General features: G+C 42.1%; 1 protein-coding gene across 1 annotated transcript in view; it reads left to right on the plus strand.

Moving 5' to 3' along the window:
• The first annotated feature begins 206 nt into the window (after positions 1-206).
• LOC122791394 (malignant fibrous histiocytoma-amplified sequence 1 homolog) overlaps positions 207-24938 on the plus strand; it is a 1282214-nt gene continuing 1257482 nt past the window's right edge. Inside the window, exon 1 of the mRNA XM_044059133.1 lies at positions 207-504. Within this exon, the coding sequence (XP_043915068.1) occupies positions 489-504 (16 nt within the window). The 5' untranslated portion in view covers positions 207-488. The remainder of the gene's footprint in view (positions 505-24938) is intronic.

Genomic DNA, 24938 nt, shown 5'->3' on the forward strand with positions numbered 1-24938 from the left:
CAAAAGCATTATATTTGTCGTACAGTTAAACATTGGTGTATCTTTGTTATCGGAGACTCCAGTTTCTCTTTACATCCGAAGACTGTCCAAGTGGGAGGATGTTAGCCATGAACATCGGTTTCCCTCTATATTCCAAACCCACTTTGTACGGAAAAGTTGGAAACTATAATTGGCCCACATATTTGCAACCCTATGTTTTCTTCGTTTTGTGAATGCAACTTTGTACTTTTACTGCATACCAACAGACTCTTAAATAATATTTTTCTTTTATAACTAATACTTTCTCCTTCTTTTGCAAATCACGTCAACGTTTCTCGCACAGTCAACAGGGTTTCCAAATTGTTCTGCGGGACCAGAATCGTTCAGAACACGTCACGTAGTTGTAATATAAGTATATTCACGTTTTATAGGAAACGAAACTGGATTATTTACCGCAAGCCTGGGGTAGTCGTTTTTGCAAATGCGCGAATTAAAAGGAAGTAGTTAAAATGTCCTGTACAACGCGTAAGTAAATAATTATCCTGAAATGTGGAAGCTGTCCTCTAACATGGATTTTTAAATGTATTAGTGTGTATGCAAACTTAAAATGCTTGACTGTATATTTCTCCACATGAAGTTAAACAACCACTACGTAAAGCAAAGATGTAGACTGGTATATATGTACATAATAGTAAGCGTGAATCCCCCCCGGCCTCCGCTGAAAACGGGTTCTTTTTTTTTTTTTTTTAACCTAGACAGACTTTCCCGGTTAACAGATGTCAAATAAATAACGTGTGCAGGTCTTCCTTGTTTGATTTAGCATGAGCTCCTAATGTACAGCTCAAGGACGCAATGGTGGGATTGGGTTTACATTTAGAAGCAAAATGTAGTATTATTTATTAAAGAACAGATTGGTGCTTCTAAACTGGTACAAGTGGTTTCATAATACATAAACAACTGATATTTTTCATAAGTGGTCAAATGTGAGTCGTTAATTTCACGTTGGAGGTGGAGTGATTTGGATTTACAAAGCACAGCTTCCCGAATCCCGATAACCATAATGCATTTCGGTATTGCAGCTTAATCTGAATTGGTAGAGGGTTAGGAACTTTCTCAAATAAACTGTGTATTTCGTGCATTTGTTTGAGCAAATTGGTGCGGAAGTATCGCATGTATTTCTTTTTGCTTTCGAAGTTACATTGCGAAGTGTGTAAGACGGCAACAATGGCTATGCTGGGAGCTAAGGGGATTTAGATATGATTGAATAGTGGTACCGGAAGTTCTGGAGGGTCAAAAGTACAGTTCAAAGTTGGGCTGGTGGCGTACAAGTCTGTCAGTTGCTTTCTATGGGGTTATACCTCACAACTGTTCATATTTTTTTACCTCGTATTTTTAGTCTGCGCCTGGTATAACGTGTGCTTTTCTAGCAAATCAGTGAGGATGGAATTCACTAAATGACGGTTGAGTTTCAGACTTCATATCCTTCAGAAATAATTACAACTAAGTTTATAAGAGTAGTATTTCAGTGTTTTAGGTTAGTATCCCCCCAATTATTTTTGGCTTTGTTCAGATCTCTTCTGATAAGAGGCTGAGATTGAGATGTATGTGTAAGGGTTGTGAGCAGAAAGAGTACATTTTTTGTGGATGAGGTGTGGTGGGGTAGACCTAGCATCCCCTTCAGTAGTAGTCGTTTGTGAAACCATACCCCTCAAGTGTACCTCATTACGAGGAATGTACCTCATTTGGGGTCTTAAAATGTTCATGTTCCTCGAAGTTCCTCAAAAGTTCCACATTGAAAGACTCTATCACACATTCCGTGTTAGGAATTTTTTTAGTGAAATCCATTGTAAATAGAAATGAATCGTATTAATTCATTAAAATGTCTTCTTTATGAGTAAAACCAGCATGTTTTAACCATCCTATGACCTTCCTAGTTGAAGATGTTAGTAAGCCACTAGTATGTGTTCCACATTTTGCCCATTTGTTCCACATTATGAGGGCTAGTGTTCCTCATTTTAGAGATGGAAGGTTGAGAGCTATGTGTGAAACAGAGCTACAACCCCAGGTAGGGCGGGACACATTTTACTTTTTTCAGTTGTTGACCGCCGGGTAAGCTCATGGGGCACAAATGTTAGGGACGATCTGAAGAGTATTAAGAAGTATGAAAGATTAGTGTTGAACAAGGACATTACCCTACCATGATTTTCGCGCAGGAATAGGCGTGGTCTACATGATTGACAGGGCAAGCCCGTGTGATCTTGCATGTTGAGTGACAAGCCATGCAGATTACCAAGTGACATGCTGAATAGTCATAGACTGACCGCACTCAAGATAAAATGAGAAATTACCACCGATATCAGTAGGCGCAGGAAAGAAATGCAGGTTCCTTCAACTGTTAGCTGGTCAGAATCTTTGTAGGTCCAAACACAAAAAAAACACTTGAAGCAAAACACACTCCTGCAGAGGAAAAACACTTATTTGCAAGTAACTGCAACAGTGAAGTAGTTAAAGAAACGCCAAAACCCAAACCATAACCCCTGCCCCCAACCTTTCTTTACTATAATTTTGTGCAGTAGTTACTTTACCCCCCCCCACACACACACACACCTTTCTTTGAACATATTTCTGGAGATAAAGCAACAAGTAATAATCTGAGGCAGTGAGACAATAAATGCAGTAAACAAATGCACGGTTTTGCACACCGGGCAATGCCGGTTACCTATGGTTAAATTATTCCCGGCTCCACTAAGTCTCCTCTTCAGTTTTTCCCTTGAAACTGGTCTAACTCTCAACTTAAGCACTCAAAAAGCATCTTACAGCCCAGCACTTGCTCAGACCAAATAGCAAGCACTAATATACCCTGATACTGATTGCCCATTAGGGCAAGGCTGTTTATTCTTCCCCTCACCAACCAAGTGACTAAGCTCACCCTACTATTCAGGCATGACCAAAGGGCAACTTCAGGTGCACTCGCCAGTCCAGCTGGTGAATTTGGGTATCCTGAGGCAATGTTACAACTGCCTCATGTACACAGACAACCTTCTCCTCCTGCCACAAAACACTAACATATGCGAGAGATGCAATTATACAGCCAAACTGGAAGCTAAGCTGTCTCCACCCAAGACTGGAACAGACAGTCTAAGAGGAGAAGGTTAACACTTGCACCACAACTCCAGCCGCACACAGACCTACTAAAACAGCACTGGCAAAAAATACACATAAATACACAAAACCATACCCGGAGGCTCTAAATAAAAACCTGCAAAAGCATCAGAGACCTCCAAAGCAGACACCCAAACAACCTGCACTTCCCGTCACAAACCAGACAACACATAAAAGACAAAATCAGTGTGCCGCACAATCACAGCCCTTAAGGCGAAATAACATACCTAACACACTAGTAATAGGTGACTCTATAGTCAGTCACACTGACGTCCCACTCACTAGGCTGGACAAGCAGAAGGTTACTGTTAGCTGCCTGTCGGGAGCCAGAATCCACCACATAACACAAGCACTCGGGTCACTCCAGAACAAGTACAAATATGACTCTGTCATTGTTCATGTTGGTGTGAATGACCTGAGACATACCTCCCTGGACTACATGAAAAGAGACATGGAAGAGCTCTCTGATCATGTAGCCCAGGCTAGTATGACCCTGACCCTGAGTAGCATCCTGCCCTCACCAAGAATGATATCTCAGTATAAAGAAAAAATTATCAATTTCCACAATTGGCTAAGCTTCTGGTGTCATTCAAAGGGAATCCAGTGTCTGTCAGCCTGGGACGACATGCTTGACAAGCCACGTTGCTTCGCAAGAGATGTCTTGCACCTGTCACCCCTAGGCTTTCAAATACTGCCAAGGCTCTTGCTGCCCCCATAATGGCTTTTTTAGACAAGGCTCAAAAGTCAAATCCACCTCCATAAACAGCACAATTAACAAAAAACTGAGGGTTATGCTCTTCAACACCAGGAGTTTAAATCTCAAAATGCACGCGCTCGAAGCACTCCTCAGTATGGAGAACATCTGTGCAGTAACTGAAACCTGGTTCAAGGCTCCAGAGAGCACCCCAGCACTACCGGGCTACAACTCATACCACACATTTCGGCCACCGAAAACGGACCGAAACACAAAAGGAGGAGGTGTATCCATATTCATCAAGGATACCTACACCTCCAGGTTAGTGGCGCAGCATGATACCTCTGAGATCATCCATGTGCAACTAACATCGGGCAAATCTGCAATGCAAATTGTGGCCTGCTACAGATCACCCTCCATGACCCAGGACCACCACTCCACCTTTCTGGAGACACTGGAAAACATGAAGGTCCTGCCAAACACCCTGATATTGGTCGATTTCAGTTACCCTACCATTCACTGGGAAAACTACTCTAGTACAAATTCCCAGGCCCAGCGCTTCCTGGAATCCATCAACTCAAACGCCGTGGATCAGCTGGTAAACTCCCCTACTAGAGGTGAAAACATATTGGACGAGGTCATCACCAACATGGGCGACAGGTGTTCCACACCGGAGGTTAACCCGTCACTGGTTAGATCAGACCATAAACTAATCACTCTGGATGTCCACACCCCACCACCCCCAACTAAGGAAACCACAGTAAAAAAACTTTTCTAAAGCAAACTTCACCTTACTTAAGACAGAGGTGGTAAGTTTCACAGCCTCCACTCTAAAGGATAACGCTGCCCAAGATGCAGAAACCTTTACCAAATGCACTCTATGAGCACCTACAAGGATGCATGGATTGTGCCATCCCTAGCAAAACCAAGACTCACTCCTCTAAGAGAAGGAAACCAGTTTGGTGGACCCCTGCAATAAACAGGCTATACAATAGAAGGAGGAAACTAGTTCAGAAAAAAAGCAAATCCCAAGAAGGAAAGACATCCCTGATTAGTATCAGTAAGAAACTAAGATCTCTCATAAAGTCCTCCAAGGCTAACTTCAAAAGAAAAATAGCAGAGGATTCGAAAGATGACCACAAAGCTTTCTTTAGCTATGTTAAGAATCTAAGCGACAACTCGCAGATATGCACTGAACTAGTGCAAAATATACTGAACCTACTGATATTGCCAACATCCTGGCAGATAGATTCAGTGCAAACTTCACCCCCCTCTCACCTCCAACAGGGCCCACAAGAATACCGGAAAAGTGTAGTATCCCAAAAATCACAGACACACAGGTGAAAACAGCCCTTTCAAAAGCCAAAAACACAGCGTCAATGGGACCAGATGGTGTCCCAGGCTGCATCTTGCATGAACTAACCCCCCACCTAAACACGCTGTTTAATCTCAGCCTCTCCACAGGCTATGTGCCCATAGAATGGCACACAGCTACGGTTATTCCTCTCCACAAAGGAGGGGCACAACTGACCCTGATAACTATCGCCCCATAAGCCGGACTAGCCTGGTCTGCAACGCTATGGAGCGCATCATCATGGAACTCATTAACAAAGACATTGGGAACCTCCAAACACTTAACCCGACCCAGTTTGGCTTTGTTAAGGGCGGATCATGCCTACTAAACCTGGTTGACTTCTTTGAGACAGTCACAAGGCCATAGACGAGGGAAAGGTGGTTCACACAGCCTACCTTGACCTTGCCAAGGCTTTCGACACCATTCCCCACTCTGGTATTACAGAAAAACTCACCAGCCTGAACATAAACCCCTATGTCACGACATGGGTTGCCAACTGGCTTACAGACGGAACTTGCACGGTAAGAATAGCGGGCTCCAGGTCCGACTGTAAACCAGTTACAAGTGGTGTGCCACAAGGCTCATTCCTGGGACCCCTACTGTTCGGCATATACTTCTCAGAAGTACAGGCAAACACAGGAGGACTATGGCTAACCACGTTCGCCAATGACTGCAAACTGGGAGCCATAATTGACTGTCCGGCTGACACGGACATCCTCCAAAAGGACCTTACTGAGACGGACACCTGGTGTCAAAGTCATGGCCTCGAGCTAAATGCCAAAAAATGCATTGTCATCCCGTTTGGGAAAAACAAAACACCCACAAATTACCACGTAGGAGCAGCCCCCTTAATACAGAAGAGGTAATAAGAGATTTATTCCAGTTTGATAACCGGGGATGTCCACTAGGCCCGAAAGCCCGTTTTCAGTGGAGGCCCGGGGAGAAAAGCTCCTATTTACAAACACATTGCACACTTAAAGCTCCATATTACAAAGATATTGCGCACACAAACAATTTACAAACAATAAAAATAAAAATTTTTATACAGATTGTATTTGTAGCACAGAAAAAAATACACAGTTTCATTTTATGTTTGAGGTGAAAGATACATTTTACAGAAATGGTGAAAGATACAGTTGCAAGAAGAGGCATATAGGTAGTGGGGAAGTGAAGATATAAAGGTATTTACATAGAGTTTATACAGGGGGAAGAAGATAAAGAAGTAGAGGGTGGGGGCTGAAGAAAACAGTTGGAAGAAAGAGGGACAGGAGGGAGAGGATTGAAAAGGGGAAGTGAAAGGATCTAGGTAGGAAGTATACAATTACAAAAATGGAGTAGAGATTTGAATTTTTCTGGGCATGTAGTGATTCTTAGCAGGGGAGGAAGCAAGTTACATTTCTTTGCTATAGTATAAGAAAGTAGTAGGTGGCCAGGAGGTCGTTTAGGTTTGTGCACTGTAAGAAGATTTTGGTGGGCTGATCTTAGGGGCCTGAGAGGAGTGTACAAAGGCAAGATATTAGATAGTGCAGGGCAAGCAGTGGGTTTAAAAATTAGTTTGTGGGCAGTAGTAAGTTGGAGGTAGTCAAGATGATTAGGGAGTTCAAGCCATTGAAGACTATGGAGGGAGATGCAATGGTGTGTAGAATGCCTAGAGTTAGTAGCGAATTTGGCGATTTGTTGTAACAACTTTCTAATTTTGAGGAGATAGAAGCTGTGAGGTTGGTTAGAAGAGGAGCACCATACAATAGATAAGGTAGAAGGAAGGTGGAGGCGAGGGTTTGTCTCGTAGCTAATGATAGAAAGGGGGCATTTCTATAAAGCATGCCGAGCTTCTGGTGGGTTTTTTTATGTTTAGTTGAATATGAGTATTACATTTCAGGTGTTCAGCAATGGTAACACCAAGTAGTTTGGCACAAGAAACAACTTCTATTGAGGAGTGAGAGAGGCTGGTGATCTTGAAAGAGTGCTTATCAAGTGGGTGGGCTTTTGAGGGGGAGAAAGAATGATATGGGATTTATTGGCATTTAGGGAGAGATGGTTTTGAAGCATCCAATTCTCTGTAGTTGTGAAGGCCAATTGGGTCTTGGCCTGGAGCTCGGGAAGGCTAGAGGCTGAGCAGACTAAAGTGGAGTTGTCTGCATATTGCACTATTTGAGAGTGTGGAATTGCAGAGTGAAAGTCATTGATGAAGAGATTGCAGAGCATAGGTCCGAGAATAGAACCTTGTGGAACTCCAGTAGGGGTAGGAAGGAAGGTAGAGATACCTGCTTGCCATTTCACAGCTTGGGATCTATCTGAGAGAGAACTTTTGAACCAAGAAAGGGAATCTAGGGAGAGATTGAAGTTAGAAAGGTGGTTAAGAAGGAGTGTGTGGGATACAGTGTCTGATGCCTTGGAAAGGTCAAGAAGGACAGTGGAGACAATATCTCTAGAGTCACGGGCATGGTTGACAATATCTAAGAAAGAGAGGAGAGCAGTAATGGTACTGTGGCCAGGATGGAAACCGTGTTGAGTAGGGGTGAGGAGTTGGTTATTGAGGAGGTGGGGCATGAGCTGCAGGTGGATACATTTTTCAAGGACTTTTGAAATTGGGGAAAGAATGGCTATTGGGCGGAAGTTAGAAATGCTATTATTTTTGCCTCCTTTATGAAGGGGCAGAATGTAGGCAGCTCGCCATAGTTTGGGAACATAAGATTCCTGGATGGATCTATTGATGAGAATGCTAATGGGTATGGCGATACCATCAGCAGCAATCTTGAGAAAGAGTGAAGGGATATTGTTGGGGGCATTGGAGCATGGCTTGAGTTTGGAAAAAAGTTTTTTTTTGATACAGGTGGTTGACACAGGTTTTAGATAAAAAATGGGAGGGGGTTTAGGGGAACAGGAGTGGGGAGAGGAGGAGGAAGTAGGTTTAGGGGTAGAGGAGGGGGTGGATTTGGTGAAGGTTTTAGTAAGTTGAGCTATAGAGTTGGTAAAGGAGTTAAAAAGTGTTGCAATTTCTGTGTCAGTCTTATTGTTGTTGGGACAGGGATTGGATTTAGTACCGGGATGTAAAAGGGAGTTGATGGATTTCCAGAATTTTTTTGGGATTATTTGAGAGGGTAGACTGTTTGATGTAGTATGATTTTTTTATCGTTTGTGATAAGTTTTTTGCTTAAATTGAAGGAGTGTAGCTGGGTGTTTATTTTTATTGTAGAGTTTCCATGTTTTATCCCTTTGTAGCATGACAGTGTGTGTCCTTAGTTAGCCAAGGGGCCCAGGTAGATAGTAATCTCTCCTTTGACAATCATATTGCCAAAGTAGTTAGGAAATCCTTCTATGTGGCCCATCTAATTACTAAAGGGTTCACATCTAAAAATAAGAGGTTATAGTGCCCCTCTACTCGTCACTCATTAGACCCATCATAGAGTACAATGCCCCATTTGGGATGTACCTCACAAGACACTTCCAACAGCTGGAAAGACCACAAAAGTACCTCACCAAGAGGATTACTGGTCTCAAACATATGTCCTATGCAGCCCGACTGAAAAAACTCTGGCTGTACTCCGTGGCATATCGCTTACTCAGTGGTGATCTCTGCCTGACTTACAAAGCCATGTCCAACTCAGAATTGATGGACATGCTCTACCTAAAGAAATCCAAGTCACTGCGAGCCACGCGCTCTAGTGAGCTAAACCTCGCCACAAATAAATAGATCATGCTGGAGGGATGGATTCCTGTCACAGAGACTCCCCATGCTTTGCAACAAAATTCCAAATTACATCAGGCAGAGCCCCTCACTAACACTCTCTTCAAGAGAAACCTTGATGAGTGGATGAGTAACAGAAAATACACCCCTGGGATCACTTCATTGGCTCTGCTTGACAGAGGATCAGTTAATTATTCAATGGGGCAGCGAAAGCCGACACACTCTGGCTAGTCTTATAAATGCCCTCGGGCAGATAGCCTAGTACCTACCTATGAACCTAAGACCTCCCAGCAAGGTCGCCATCTGCACTCTTACAGAACTCATTTTTTTAAGTCTGTGTAATACTGCAATATATTGTATACATGTAGCATATTATGTATTCGCTCCCCTCACCCTTTAAAAAATTGTGATTTTTAAGTCTGATATTGGAATACTTTTTATAAGTGCAGCATATTCTGTGTTTGTTTGAATAATCAAACCTTTTGATCACTGGAAATTGGACTGCTTCGTGTCACAGTCCTGGTATTAGCAAATAAGACAGAAAAGGGTTTGTACTGAAATAATTACAATGCGTTGCATATTCATTTTGCAGGCAATGTTCTTCCGATGTTTATTCAAAGCACTTCTAAAAGTGAATGTTATGCGAAGAGTGCTGGGAGGGCTTTGGGTGGTCCCTGCTACTGCGCATCTGGTGGGGTAATGTTCTAATACAAAACCCAACTGTGTTGTTTACTAAAATCGGCTAACCAATCCTCATTGATTTTACCACAAAATGAGCATTTTATGAGGAACTGGGCAAAACACAAGGCAAAATCAGGGATGTGTGATAGAACTAGAGCTCACTTCATCTACTGCCACTAATGAGATATTTATGAAGTAACCAAGATGGTGTTTGCTTATGCATGTTCTTCCGTACCTATTATTTTGTGCTGTAATATTTTTTATAGATATACTTAGATTTTCCCATTGGTGGCTCCATTTTTGTTGCTGTAGCACAATATGGGAACAGCAGCTAATTGGTGGGATACATGAAGAACAAATAAACAGTAAACTGCACATAAGTGAAGACCGCCACTTTTGTCAAATGACAGCTAGTGCTGCAAAAAAAAAGTGAGTGATGAAGTGGAAGGTGATACTCCAAATCCAACCATATAGGAAATTTTCAAAGTGTATTTGACAAGGTTAGGTTGTTTCACCCAGTAGATAATTTCATTAGTCAGCTTTTTCACTGCTTAGGGTGCAGTTGATCCATCCTATATAAAGTTGCCACACTTTTCTGGGGGGAGGTTCTACACTTCAGTAAATGTTTTACCAACTTTGATGTCCCCTGTATCTGACAATGTGAGAAGCTGTGGCCCCCATGTACCTGTTAACCATAACGCTGTGTTTTGAGGTTTCCAAGTTATGCACAGTACACATAACACCTTTGCTTGGTATCTCAGAATGAAAGACCGCATTGTCTCTGTTTTCATAAAGTGGACCTTTTAGCAGTTATGCTCTACCTTGGCTGACTCTGTATATTAGATGTTTTTGGTGAAATGCCCGCTGCCTGTACTAATTTCACTTTATGTAGTTAATGAATATAAACAGGGTTTTGTAAAAAGTCTCATATATATATATATATATTCAAAAGCAAATCTTGTACTTTATTTTGTCTGTTTCTTCAATTAAGTTGTTCCTCCTCTCCTTATCTGTTAATGAAATTCACATATGTGACACCCGTGCACTGACCCAGTAATCTGAGGGGTGTCCACATTGGGAGGATAACAAGTGCACACACAGTAAAGTACACTTTCCCTTAAGAGCACACAGAGATCAGTCAGGCTGGGGCTGATTTCTCCCCAGATCTCTAATAAGACTCCCCAGTGACCCAGCTATAGGGTTCAGATCTCAGCTGAGTAGTCAAGCCAAAACCTCCAGTACCCTCTCTGTTCAACAAGTGCTTTGTGTCCCTGACCAAGTAGCTGACGCAACACACGTTTGAGGTTTGGTTTATATAGAAACACACACTCCTGGGGATGGCTGGCACAGGTTCTCCAGCTATGCCCCCTCCTGCCCAGGCTATGAGGTAGCAATTACTGCCACCAACTACACATCAGCTACTAATAAAGCCCTTTCTAAAGGGTGACCAATTTCATTGTGTAATGTTATCCAACTAGTAAGTGTGATGAACAGCAAGGCTATTATAGGATCATAGGTAGGTACTACACTGTCGGCCCTAGGGCCTATACAAGCCTAGCCAAAAAGGTACCCTGGCTGTCGGCCCTAGGGCCTATGCAAGCCTAGCCAAAAGGGTACCCTGGCTTTCACCACCCAAGAAAATTATTTTCCTGTGCCCCTGTCGAGCAGAGCCACAGAGGTGATCCCTGGGGTAAATTTCCTATTTCCAATCCAGTCATCAAGATTTTTCTTGAAGAGTGCTAATGAGGAGCTTTGTTTGATATAGATAGGTAGTTTGTTCCAGAGTATGGGTAGTCTTTGGGACATGAATCTATCCCTCCAGCATGTTCTTTTTATTGTGGTGACAAGATTTAGGTCCCTAGAGAGTGTAACTTAGAGAGATTTATTTAAGTGGAGCATGTCCAACAGCTCTGGGTCTAACATAGCTTTGTTTGTTAGGCAGAGATCGCCTCTAAGTAGGCGATATGCGATGGTGCAAAGCTGGAGTTTTTTGAGACGGTCTGCGTAGGGCATCTGTTTGAGGCCAGTAATCCTCTTTGTGAGATATTTCTGCGGCCTTTCCAGTTGTTGTAGATGTCTTGTGAGGTACATACCAAAAGGGGCATTGTACTCTATAATGGGTCTAAATAGTGATGAGTAGAGGGGAACAATGACCTCTTTTTTTCCTGGATGTGAAACCTTTTGTGATATGTGCCACGCAGAAAGATTTCCTGACTACAGTGGCAATGTGATTATCAAAGGAGAGACTACTGTCCACCTGTGTCCCAAGGTCTCTTGTCACACTTTCGGTGTTAAGTAGACTACCACTTATGTGGTAGATCATGGGTACAGAGTTTTTACCAAAGGGGATGACAGTGCACTTTGTGGCATTGAGCTTGAGGCCGTGGCTTTGACACCAGGCATCTGTCTCAGTGAGGCCCTTTTGTAGGATGTCCACATCGTTAGGATTTTCAATTATGGCTCCTAGTTTGCATTCATCTACAAACTTCGTTAGCTAAAGACCTTCTGTGTTAACCTGTACTTCAGAAAAGTAGATACCAAACAGGAGAGGTCCCAGGACTGAACCCTGTGGTACTCCACTTGTCACTGGTCTGAAGTCAGATTTGTAGTCTGCTACTTTCACAGTGTGGGTCCTGTCAGTGAGCCAGTTGGCTACCCATCTTGTGACATAAAGATTTATACCTAGTTTAGTGAGTTTATCTATTTTTCCAGAGTGGGGGATAGTGTCAAAAGCCTTGGTGAGATCTAGATAGGCTGTGTGAACCACCTTAGCCTCGTCTACGGCTTTGCTGACTGCTTCAAAGAAGTCAATCAGGTTTAGGAGACATGATCTGCCTTTTACAAACCCGAACTGGGTGGGGTCCAGAGTTTGGAGATTACCAATGTCTTTGTTTATAAGTTCCATGGCCTTGCAGACCAGGCTCGTTAGGCTAATAGGGTGGTGGTCCCCAGGGTCCGTGGTAACTCATGTACATATGTCCCTAATAACCACCCTTTGGTGGATGCATATTTTAAGTTAACAGACTATGGTAATAAAAAGAAATCAAAAGCAATTAAAAATAAGGACAATCTGAATTATAGAGAGAGAGAGAAGCACTCAAAAGGCTACAAAGTAACTCAGAAATCACTATCAGACCGGCTGATAAAGGCGGTTCAATTGTCATTTTAGACACAAACAATGTATTGTACTTATGAGAGAAATGCTAAGTGATGAAAAGTTTTACAAGTTAGTACCTATAGATTATGTTCATCAAGTGATGGACTCCATTTCTGCCACTTTACTGGATGATTTAAGAAGTGGTGTTATTAATGGAGAACTTTATAAATATTTAAGAGTGGAGAATCCTTTGATCCCAATATTACAAGGCTTACCTAAAGTACACAAACATAGCAAAAAACCTTCAATGAGACCTATAGTGGCAGGTGCAGGATGGGCTACAGAGACTCTCTCTGTTTGTAGAAAAACATCTACGCCCAGTCATTGATAAAAATAAAATAGTTTTAAGAGACACCAAACAATTTCTCATTGATTGTATATGAGAATACAAATTTAGAGAGAACTCCAGGAGAAACCATCTTGGTCACATTAGACGTCCAGTCACTATTTACTATCATACCAAATGAGTTGGGCATAAAATATATACATGAATATCTGGTTATGAATAGTGACTATAGTTTGATGCAAACAGATCTTGTATGTCATTTCCTCGAGATTATACTAGAGAATAACATCTTCAACTATGATGGGGACATGTATGCCCAGTGTGATGGCGTAGCTATGGGCACGTCATGTGCCAATAGCTATGCCAACATGTTTTTAGCACACTGGGAACACACTGTCCTTTTTAAGAATTATGTGTATATGCAGTATGTTGTGTTTTACCATTGTTTCGTGGACGACTTCTTCCTAATTTGGACAGGAACTCAGGCACAGTTCTTAATTTTTAAGAATCAGATTAACACCTTAACTGAATGTCTAAGATTTACCATGGCCTCATCTAGTAAAAGAGTGGAATACCTCGATCTATATATAGAGAGACTTCATAATGGTTCTATAAATACAGGGGTATTTAGAAAACCCTGTCATAGGAATTCTTTATTATCTAGACAAAGTATGCACACAAACTATGTATTTAGAAACTTAATAAAATGCCAAGGGATGAGAGCCTCAAGGCTGAACCCCACAGAAGAAGGCTTCAGGAATTAAATTGTTGGCTTAGAAAAGAGGTTGACAAAGAGGGGCTATCACACCAACGAAATCAGGAGAAATTTAAGTGATGTCACTAGTCTTAGGGATAGTAGGGCCCAACCATACTATGGACCACAACAGAAAAACACTGTAGAGTCTGTCAATACCTCAGTAAATAAACAATTGAAAATGCCTTTGTTTTATACATGTGATAACAAAGGGCTAAGGGAAGTGTTTATGAAGAATTGGTCCATACTTACAGTAGACGCTGATATAGTCTGCTAGGCACAAAACCCATTTTCTTGTGTAAAAATAAAAAGAATTTAAAAAGACTGCTTTGTCATGGAAAAAATGCAGAAACACAAAGAATACAGTACTCAGCCCTGTGGTAAATGTAAATTTTGTTCATATATTACTACAGTAATACATTTGTACATCCAGATACAGGTCAAGAATTCATATTTACTTCAGCAGCTACTTGCTTGACATCTCATGTGGTCTACTTAGCAGATTGCCAGTGTTGCCACTCATTCTATGTTGGTAAAACCAGCAGAGTTTTTAAAGATCGTATAAGGGAACATCTTTATAATATTTGCACTAAAAGTGAGCATAATGCTCTGTCCAAACATGTTATGCTAGAAGGGGAGACACATAAATTTAAATTCAGAGTTATAGAGGTTATTGTACCAAGTATTAGAGAAGGTGACATCAGAAATTTTACTGAAAATAGAGAGGCACAATGGATAATAGCCTTTAGAGCAGACAAAGGAAGAGGACTCGATGAAAGACCCTCTTATTAAACCTTACCTAAATGACCTCGGCACCGATGTCTTCTTCGGTGCAGACAACCGTAGTCCAGTCTTTCTCGGCACCATTGTCCTCGGTGTGGTCAGATGAGATGGGCACAGAGTCTGCCTCTTCTGTGGACAGGCATGTTTCTCCCTCAGTCTCCGTGAGGTCCACTAGAAGCCTTTCCAAACATGATGTGTTGTGTCTTGTGGACCAGGTACTCTTGGCCAGAGGTATTCCACCCCTCAGGAACTATCCTTCTTGGGAGGTGATCACCCATCTCCAAAAAACCCCTTCTTATTCTCCTCCTTCATTGCCTTTGAAGTCCATGGATATAGCACAGTCTTCCCCTTCTGCGGTTCCCTTTATGGATCTCACTAAGGAACCACAGTTGCCTTCATGGCAAGAAAGTTTTGCTACGACCCAGGATGTCAGCTGTGACACGCATAGCTTGCTGCTCTACAGCCATCCAGGGACTCTGGGTCGGCAGGCTGAGCCACTTGGGTGAGGGGTGTCCCCTGCCCTAGGCATACACTCCTCTTTGGGTGGCCAGCCTTCCAACTGATGGAGAAGGCTTTTGCTGCTGCTGGCGATACCGGACTGTCTATACCTCCGCCCTCCTCTGGAACACTGGTTACACAAGTCGCATCTTGTGGACTCCGGGTGCACGGGCCGCAGCACATATTCCCTCAGGAATCCCCTTTTCCATTGTCTTCTCCAGCTTCTCCCGCTGAGGAGGTCCACCGGAAAAGTTTGTGTAAGAGGAAGCACATGGACTCCACATCCCTCACCAAAGACACAGATTTCGATGAGGGGGAAGGATCCCCTCGGTCACCCTCTGGGGTATCCTTTGGTGAGATCCTCGAAATCCTGAAACAGAGAGGTGACTGGCAGTCCTGTAATCTGACCTCTGAGGAATCTGTGTTCCTGCAGGCCTTTCGCGCCCGGCCCCCTACCTCCTGGGTTACTCCACCTGCTGATGAACTTGTCCGGCTTATTGTGCAGTGTGCTTGCAAGGCTCCTGATACCGTTGAAGCTATTCCCCGGAGGCCAGATAAGATCTTGTCCCCTCCTGCTTTGGATCCCCATTGGTCCAAAGGACGTCTTGTGGATGCTTTGGTGGTGGCGGTGGCCACAACAAAAAAGGATCTGGCAGAAGAAGAAAGCCGGACTGTCCATTCGCCTAACGAGTCCTGGGCCCTGGACAGGATAGGGAAGTGCACCTTTGCTTCAGCGACCTTTGCTATCAGGTCCCTGATATATATGGCACATTTCACCAGGCTTCAAAGGGATCTGGTTTCTGAGCTCTCTGAAACCTTGGCTGGTGCCGTGTCTGATGAGGTCCGTGACAAAGTGGCCTCTCAGCTGGCCATCATTGAATCTATATCTAACTCCTCTATGCGACTTGATATCTAACGCATTGGACGGAGCAACTAGAGCAGCGGGTTCAGCTGCGGTCTTGAGACGACACGCCTGGATGCGCTTGTGCAACTTCGCGGAACCCTTTAAGTCTACTTTTCTTAATGCCCCCATTGAACCCTCCTCGTTGTTTGGGCCCAAAGTTAAAAGCACACTGGCCAGATGTGAACAGGATGGTAAGACCCTTTCTGCCGTAGGTGTCAGTTATTCTTCCTCTCAACGTGCTTTCTCCCGAAACCAAAAGAGTGGGAAGATATGGTTCAAGAAATCTCAGGGTCCTTTCCGTGACACACAGGCCGAGTTCTCCTTCAGAGGCAGAGGGGGAAACTCACAGGGAAGATGCTCCTTTCAGGGCAGAGGGGGTCTGCGTAACCAGGGTTCCAGGGATTCTTTCCCTGATCAATCCTACCAGCGCTCCTGAAGAGAGCCCAACTCCTTTCCTCTGGAGGTGGTTGGGGGACATTTCTCCTTGTACCCCTTCTGCCTGGCTAACCATCACCACCAATTCTTGGGTACAAAGGCTCATAACCAGAGGCTATCATATCCCCTTCGATCTTTGTCCTGTCCCTTCAAAAAATCTTCCCGACGTTCCACCCAGTCAAAGGGAAGAAGCAGCACTAGAGATAGAAAAGCTGCTAAGAATAAGAGTCATCCGGATAGGATCCGGATTCTACTCGAGACTATTTTTGGTGCCAAAGAAAACCGGGGACTGGAGACCAATTTTGGATCTCAGTGTATTGAACAAGTTTGTGAGAGTACAAAAATTCCAGATGGTCACAATACAGTCTATCCTCCCGCTTTTGGAAAAAGATGATTGGATGTGCTCTATAGATCTTCAAGATGCGTACTACCACATAAAGGTGGACAGGCCATCAAGAAGATTTCTGCGCTTCCGTGTGGGAGCCAGTCACTACCAGTTCAGAGTACTGCGCTTCGGACTCTCTACAGCCCCCAGAGTGTTCACAAAGTGCATGGCAGTTGTCACAGCTCACTTGCGACTTCAAGGATTCCAGGTGTTTCCATACCTAGACGACTGGCTCATTTCCGCCCCCACCGGACATCTACTGGAAAAAGCCCTGGCATACTCTCTCCTTGCTGCTCAAAGGCTGGGCATAACCATAAACTGGCAGAAATACAATCTCACCCCATCTCGGACGTCAGAATTCATAGGGGTTATCTTGGACACAAAAAAACTGCAGAGCTGCTATTCCAGAGCACAGATTTCTAAGGATAAAGCAACAACTAATTCCAATCCTTTCAAAGGAAAAATCCACAGCTCACTCAGTTCTACAGCTGTTGGGTTCCATGGCAGCCTCCATCACCATTGTTCCCCTGGCCAGGTTTCACATGAGGCTTCTGCAGTGGCTACTGCTCACCCAATTGTATCCTTTTCAGCATCCTCTTTCAGCCATGATTCAAGTAACTCACAGGTGCAAACAGGATTTAAATTGGGTGGATGACGCACAATCTCTCACAATGGTCTCACCTATTCTCCCCCCAGCAGCCCAAGGCCATAGTGACCACGGATGCCTCCCTTATGGGGTTAGAGGGGCTATGTCAGGGACAGACAGTCCAAGGCACTTGGTCCCAACTGGAGGCCCATCTGCATATAATTTTTCTAGAGCTGAGGGCGGTGTTTCTGGCGTTGCAAGCATTCCATCCCCTGCTGCCGTCTGGGACAATTGCGATTCAGTCAGACAACATGGCTGTGGTCTGGTACATCAACAAACAAGGTGGAACCAAATCTTACTCCCTTTGTCGAGAGGCCATGAGGATATGGCAATGGGTGATGGCTACCAACCGTTTTCTTCTAGCAATGCACATTCCCAGGAGTTCCAATGTGATAGCAGACAGACTCAGCAAGTGCATTCTTCAGCCTCACGAGTGGTCCCTGAATCCCTTGATAGCGGCGGAGAAATTCCACCGCTGGGGCTGTCCTTGCTGCGACCTCTTTGCATCCCCGACCAACTACAAATGCAGCAACTACTTCACCCTGAATTCCCCTCAGGGACGCTCTAGTCCACGATTAGCCCTCCGGTCTTCTTTATGCATTTACACCCTTTCCCCTCATTCCCCAGTTTCTGAAGAAAACCCGGCGGTTGAAGAGCAAGGTGATCCTCCTAGCACCATACTGGCCTCGACAGATTTGGTTCCCCTTCTTTTGGCCTCACCTACTAGATCGACCATAGATTCTCCATCGAACGCCGGAGTTGATCTCTCACCCACAGAACCTGATTCATCCCAACCTGAACAGCCTGAAGCTAAAGGCTTTGCTACTCCAATTCCCCTGATTGCCAGGCAGAATGACCTTTCTTTACCAGTACGTGATATTCTCATTGCTTCTCATAAGTCTTCCACTAGAATTACTTATCTGAGCAAGTGGAAAAGATTTACCTGTTGGCTGAAAGATAAACAAGTAGACCCCTTTTCAGCACCAGTGTTGTTAATACTAGACTATCTGGCCGACCTGTTTCAATCTGGTCTATCGGCCTCTACCATTAGAGTTCATTTGGCTGCAATTTCTAGTTTTCATGAGGGTGTCAAAGATTTCTCTCTTTTATGTCTCATAAATTGTGCAAGACCTTCATAAAAGGTGTGAATCATCTGAAGCCACCTTTTAGAAAACCTATTCAACCATGGAATTTATCGAACCTATTCAACCATGGGATTTATCTTTAGTTCTACAAGCTCTGACAGTGGCACCTTTTGAACCAGCCTCTTCTTGCGACCTCAAGTATTTGTCATGGAAAACCTTGTTTTTGGTCGCTATTACTTCTGCTAGACTTATTTCTGAACTTCAAGCTTTATGTATCAAGAGTCCATACTTGATTTTTCATAGAGATAGAGTGTCTCTGAGAACTAATCAGTCATTTCTGCCTAAAGTGATCTCTGAAATGTCCATTAATCAAGCCATTGAATTGCCAGTTTTCTTTCCCAATCATTCAAACAGAGGAGAGTATTGCCTACAAACCCTAGATATACACAGGCAAATCCGTTTTTACTTAAACAGGACTAAACCCTTTCGTAAATCTGACCAGTTATTTTTGGCCTTTTCTGGACCTAAATTAGGATCTGCAGTTGCCAAGGTCACATTAGCTAGATGGTTGAAGGACCGTGTGACCTTTATTTACACACAACGTAATATCTCGTTGCCTTCTACCATGAAAGCTCATTCAACAAGGTCGGTGGCAACTTCTGCTACCTTCCATGCCAGAGCTTCTTTACATGACATCTGTGCAGCTGCAACTTGGGCTACGCCTCATACCTTCATCAATCATTACAAATTGGATTTGGCCTCCAGGGGAATTGCATCTTTCAGTTTTATGGTGCTCAGGAATGTCCTTCCATGAGAGCCTCCCAGGAATAGAGGTAGCTGGGGACTCTGTCCCATGCGTAAGGAATGAACGAGGATTAACAATATCAGATAAAGAAGTTATGTCTTACCATAACGTTCCATCTGTATTGTTGATCCTCGTTCAGTCATTACGACCCTCCCTCCTTCCCCCTCATGTGGTTTCTAGTGTATCTCACCATCCAGTTCTCTTAGGTTATTTGACCAGAAATAGCCTCTACCTTCTTTGACTTGCAAACTCAATCTGAGGTAACAGGGAGAGAGGGATTGTGGGTAGGAGTGTAGCTCGAGAGTTTGAAGCTGACGCAAGCTTGGAAAATGGCCAGCTCGGTTCTGAACTCTGAACCGATACCCATGCGTAATGACTGAACGAAGATCAACAATACAGATGGAATGTTATGGTAAGACATAACTTCTTTTTCTCTTTATGTAGCCTGCAGATTATATTAATATTTACAAATGACAGAATTATTTACAAAATTCTATCCATCTAGGCTGGCAGCCTTTCAGTTTTCCACATTTACAGCAAATCCAAAACTGATTGGCCCTATAATGTTAAGAAAAAAATACTTTAATTCTTTTTCTTATTCCACTTATATTTTTAAAGTTTTAGGTGCTTAAAACATATTTGTAATGAATTTAAGATTGTCAAAATATGCTTACAACTTAAGATCTTAAAGGAGATGCCAACTTTGCAGTTTTCAGCAGTGCTGACAATAACTTTAAAAAACAAAACCGCAACAGATTTGTTTCTACCAGTGACGCATTTTAGTTAAACTGCAATGTGTAGTTATGCAGATGCAGGACAGCAGGTATTGGAAAACTTGCACAGGTTGTATTGCTCCAGCTCTGAAAGCCTGATTTAGTTCAATCTTTGCACGTTACGGCAACCCTGCAGCACAGTGGCAGAATCGGTAGACCACCACTTGCCTCACAAACTCGCTCATTCTTTCTCTTCAGTAATCTCATAGTTAACTAACCCAGATTTTATAGGCACAGAAGCACTTGTCCAGTGCATCTCTTATTTCTGCCCCTTCTCCAAACAAACGCCTAGATTTGCATGCACATACATTTGGACATACACTGCACTAGTGGGTTACTGAGTAACAGCTAGACTATACTGGGAATGCTTAGCTCAAAGTTGCTGACTGTAATAGATCTGCATTATTGCACCAGTTTGCTTTCTGTTTAATGATCTAGTAGTATTACCCCTGGATTAAAACTAATCTCCAGTTTCAACACAAATACAACCCCAAAAATGTTGGCACTCTATAACTACCCTTCTAAACATAGGCTCAAACAAAGGTCACCCCCCCAACACAAATTGCTGAAGAATTTAATAAAACATTTAATAAAATCCATAGCAAATGTACTCTCACCTCTACGAACTCGGGTAACTCGCAACTAAACCTACACACCAACAGCAATTCTTTTAACACCCCCTGACAAAAGATCAAGCCCATGACCATACCACTAACCAACAAATCGGCTCCAACAATACTTTCACTTTCCATCCCATACCCACCTCTCAAATAAAAAAAAAACTACTACTCGAGCTCAAACCCTGCCCCACATCAGCAGACAATCTCCCAACCCCAATACTTGAGACTTGCCACCGACTGAACTGCATATCCAGTCAGCATACTAATAAACAGATTACTCTCTGAAGCCACAGTCCTTACAGTATGGAAACTGTCACACATAACTATTCATAAAGGAGGACAAGCCAAGGAAATCTTTTAATTTCCGCCCAATATCAATACTATTCCCTCTATCCAAAGTCAAGGTGTATTCACCAACAAATCATGACATATTTACTCCAAAACAACCTGCTCTCTCAAACTCAGCATGGCTTCAGGCCAAATCACAGCACATCCACAGCACTACTGTCGTTTACAATCACCATTAACAAAGCCAGAGGCAAAGATCACCTAGTAGCAGCAGTATTCCTAGAGCTCTCAAAAGCATTCAATACTGTTTGACACACTTTACTACTTAAGACTATTTAACCTAGATTGTTCTTCCTCCACACTCCAGTGGTTCCAAAGTTACCACCATGATAGGAAACAAGCAGTTAAATGATCAAACCAACTCTTCCCCCTTCTACCAAACCCCACAGAAGTAACCCAATGCTCTATCTTAGGACCTTTGCTATTTAACATATTCACCAATAACCTATACACACCTCCTTTTCCCCAGGAACATTAATACAGTATGCAGATGACTTTGCCTTAATCTGCACCTGCAGTACCTCCCTGAACTGCTAATCGAAACCAAACAATCTTTCTCAGCAATTGAATCATGGCTTACAGAGTCCCAACTCTTTCTAACCCCCCCCCCAAAAAAAAAAACAAACATGATATTCCACTCCAGAAATACCACCCTCAACCCAGGCCAGCTAAATATTTATGCAGCTGACAGTCCCGTCTTAGACATAGTTCAAGAAACTAAACTACTTGTTGTTGTAACTGATGATAAACTCCACTTTGACCCTCATATTCAACAAAATATCAAGAAGAACAAAAAAAAACTAGGAATACTCTACAGAATCAGACAATTCCTTACCACTACAACCAAAACTACCTTGGCTAAAACCTTCCTGCTCCCATCACTTCTCTAGGTTTCTGTATACTAACCAATTTGCAGAACTCCACCAAAACTAAATTAGAGCGATGCTACAATAAAGTTGCAAAGTCTGCAACCAGCTCCAACTACCGTACACATCACCGTCCATCACTCAAAGAATTAAACTGGTTAGAATTAACAACAGCTTTCATATACACACCTAATTACAATGCACAGCCTATTTTAAAGACCCACTGCCTGTCCATCTGTAGAAGACCTAATACAACATTACAAACCAAAACAGACCCCCTCAGATCTGAAGATAAAAACCTCCTTGAAATCTACAAACCTAGAAACCCAGGAAAGTCTCTGTACTCACACACTCTATTGCTAAATCTTGGAACACTCTGACAATATTAGGCTAACTCTTAGCCTACCTCTCTTTAAAGCCTTCCTAAAAGAACACCTAAGTAAATCATGGCTATGCACATGCATAACCCCAAGCTAATACACAATCTGCACTCCTATACCTTCTTCAATTACATTAACATGTCCACTACCATTGAGCACTGTCAGGACCGGAAAAAAATGTACCATACTACTACTATCTTTCTACCTCCTTATGAACTAATCTAAACAGCACAAGTATTCTTCCAATTCAAACACGAAGAATGTTGTGCAAATATCCTATCACTGAGGCAGTGACACTGTATCATGTTAAAAGTCTTGTCAAATTTATAATTTTGTGCAAAGTGTTATCAAGATAAACGTGTAATATATTCATTGTTTACTTATGTCTACTAATTTTGCTTCTAAGTCTTTGTGTAAAGTGTTATCACAGTTAAACGAGCAGTGTACTCGCTGTATACTTGTATATTGTAGTTTGCTTGCAAGTCTTGTAATTTTCGAAAATTGTGGAGCTTTTCTCCCTGGACCTGCACTGAAAATGGGTCTTGTGGCCCAGTTGGACTATCCTGGTTAACAAATCTCAAATTCCTGCCAATTGATGTTGTTTTGCCATTTGTTATGATGGCCTTTCCCATTCAAGTAAACATTTATTTCATCATTTCTTGTGCAGTATCTCAGTTTCTCTGTCTTACCTGATCACCTTTGTCAGGGATTTAACTCCAACATTTGCATGGTTAATTGACAAAAAAAATCTGTGTGAGGCTACAGTTAGTAAGTTAACTCATTAGAATTTAGCCTGAATGGAATTTCACACCTGACACACGCAGATTTCCTGTCTGGACAGCCTTCACCTGAGTTAAATTCCTGAGGATGCAGCTTTACAAACATTTATGTATGAACGTGTGTCCATCTCAAAAACTGTAAAGGTTAGAGAAAAAATGTAAATGTGAAAGTTCTTCAGCAGGTACTCTTCCCAGTGGTGATATTAATGTCAGTCAGACATAAGGGTGATTTTATATTGAACAAGCAATTTGTATAAACATTTTATTATCATTACACAAACAGCTATAATATGTCTGTAAAAATAGTAAATTAACTTAAACTGTCAGTGTGACTTTTCTTCCTGCGATGTGATCTTCAGTTTACTGCAAAGCAGTTTAGACATCACTCCATTTTTGAGATATTTGCATAACATGTTTGCATATTCAATTGACAAGTAAATGTAAGTATGTGTAAAGCAGTGGTAGTTAGATGCCAGTTATCAGTGCAAGTGTTTTCCAGTATTGTGTATGCTTTCATTTGATACAATGGAATAACATAAAAACACTTTCTGGTTCAAGATATTAATATTATCGACGCATGGCATATATTTTTAGTAGTTCCAAGAAGAAAAATCATATTTTCTTATGTGGTGTATATACCATTTGTTTGAGAAGTCATCCCTGACTTCTGTGGCGATTGGTTGTGGAAGTGCTGTTCCACAATGCACTTGGGTGGGTGATCCATGAAATATTTAGAAATATATGATATTAATGCATATATACGTGTGTGTGTGTGTGTGTGTGCGTTTTCTTTTTATTTATATATATATATATATATATATATATATATATATATATATATATATATATATATAAAACTAAACATGTATAAATATTTGCATATTGGTACTAAGCAATGACAATGTTTTGCAGTGTTATGTAAGTTTTTGTTTGATTCCGTGAAGTACCCTATCTACGCTGTTTGGGTCAAGTAAGTAAGTAATATTAACATAGTTTACAATCATAATTAGCCATAAAAAAAAAAATCACACTTTCTCACGTACTGACCACTGTATTTGGGTCACTAGACAATCCTCACTTATGTATGCAAGTATGTAATATGATGATTTATTTTTTTTGGCTAAAATTAATGTATATTCTAATTGTCTGTAACATGTTATTGGAGCTTTTCTTCCCGGGCCTCTACTGAAAATGGGCTCTTCTTGGCCCAGTGGACTTCCCTGGTCATTGTGACATATTTTCATAAATACAATAGTTTTTTATATATATATATATGTGTGTGTGTGTGTGTGTGTGTGTGTGTGTGTGTGTGTGTATGTATGTATGTATGTATATGTATGTATATATATATATATATATATATATATATATATATATATATATACACACACACACACACACACACACATATACATGCATACAGACGTGAATACACAATATGGTTGAACATATATACATAGTATCCCTGGCAAGCCAGATAAGTTGACACTTGCTGTGTATACATAGACTGCCTCCCCAACTCTAACAATAGCCACATTTTAAGCAGGTAATCCTCAGATACTGATGAAAAAGAAATAATTGGCAGAGTAATATTCTGCATGTTACTTGCCTCAGTCCCACTTGCTGTTTCTCTGCCTGTGTGTGTGTGAGAGAGCCAGGGAGTGTCACAAAAGACAGCACAGACACCTTACACTTCAAAATTGGTGACTAAGTGCATTCATACTAATGGTCTTCCTCTAAAATACTGACTTTCTGTTTTTTCTCACTGGTACTGTGGTGTTGTTTGACTGTGGTCAAGGAAAAGACATTTCTGTCCACAGTAGTCTGGTTTATCTAGTTTATAATGTAAACCACCAACGACCAGCAAAAAACGATA

The sequence above is a fragment of the Protopterus annectens genome, chromosome 17.part0 (assembly GCF_019279795.1).
Source record: "Protopterus annectens isolate FY-2018-M chromosome 17.part0, PAN1.0, whole genome shotgun sequence".
NCBI classification, from domain to species: Eukaryota; Metazoa; Chordata; order Ceratodontiformes; family Protopteridae; genus Protopterus; species Protopterus annectens.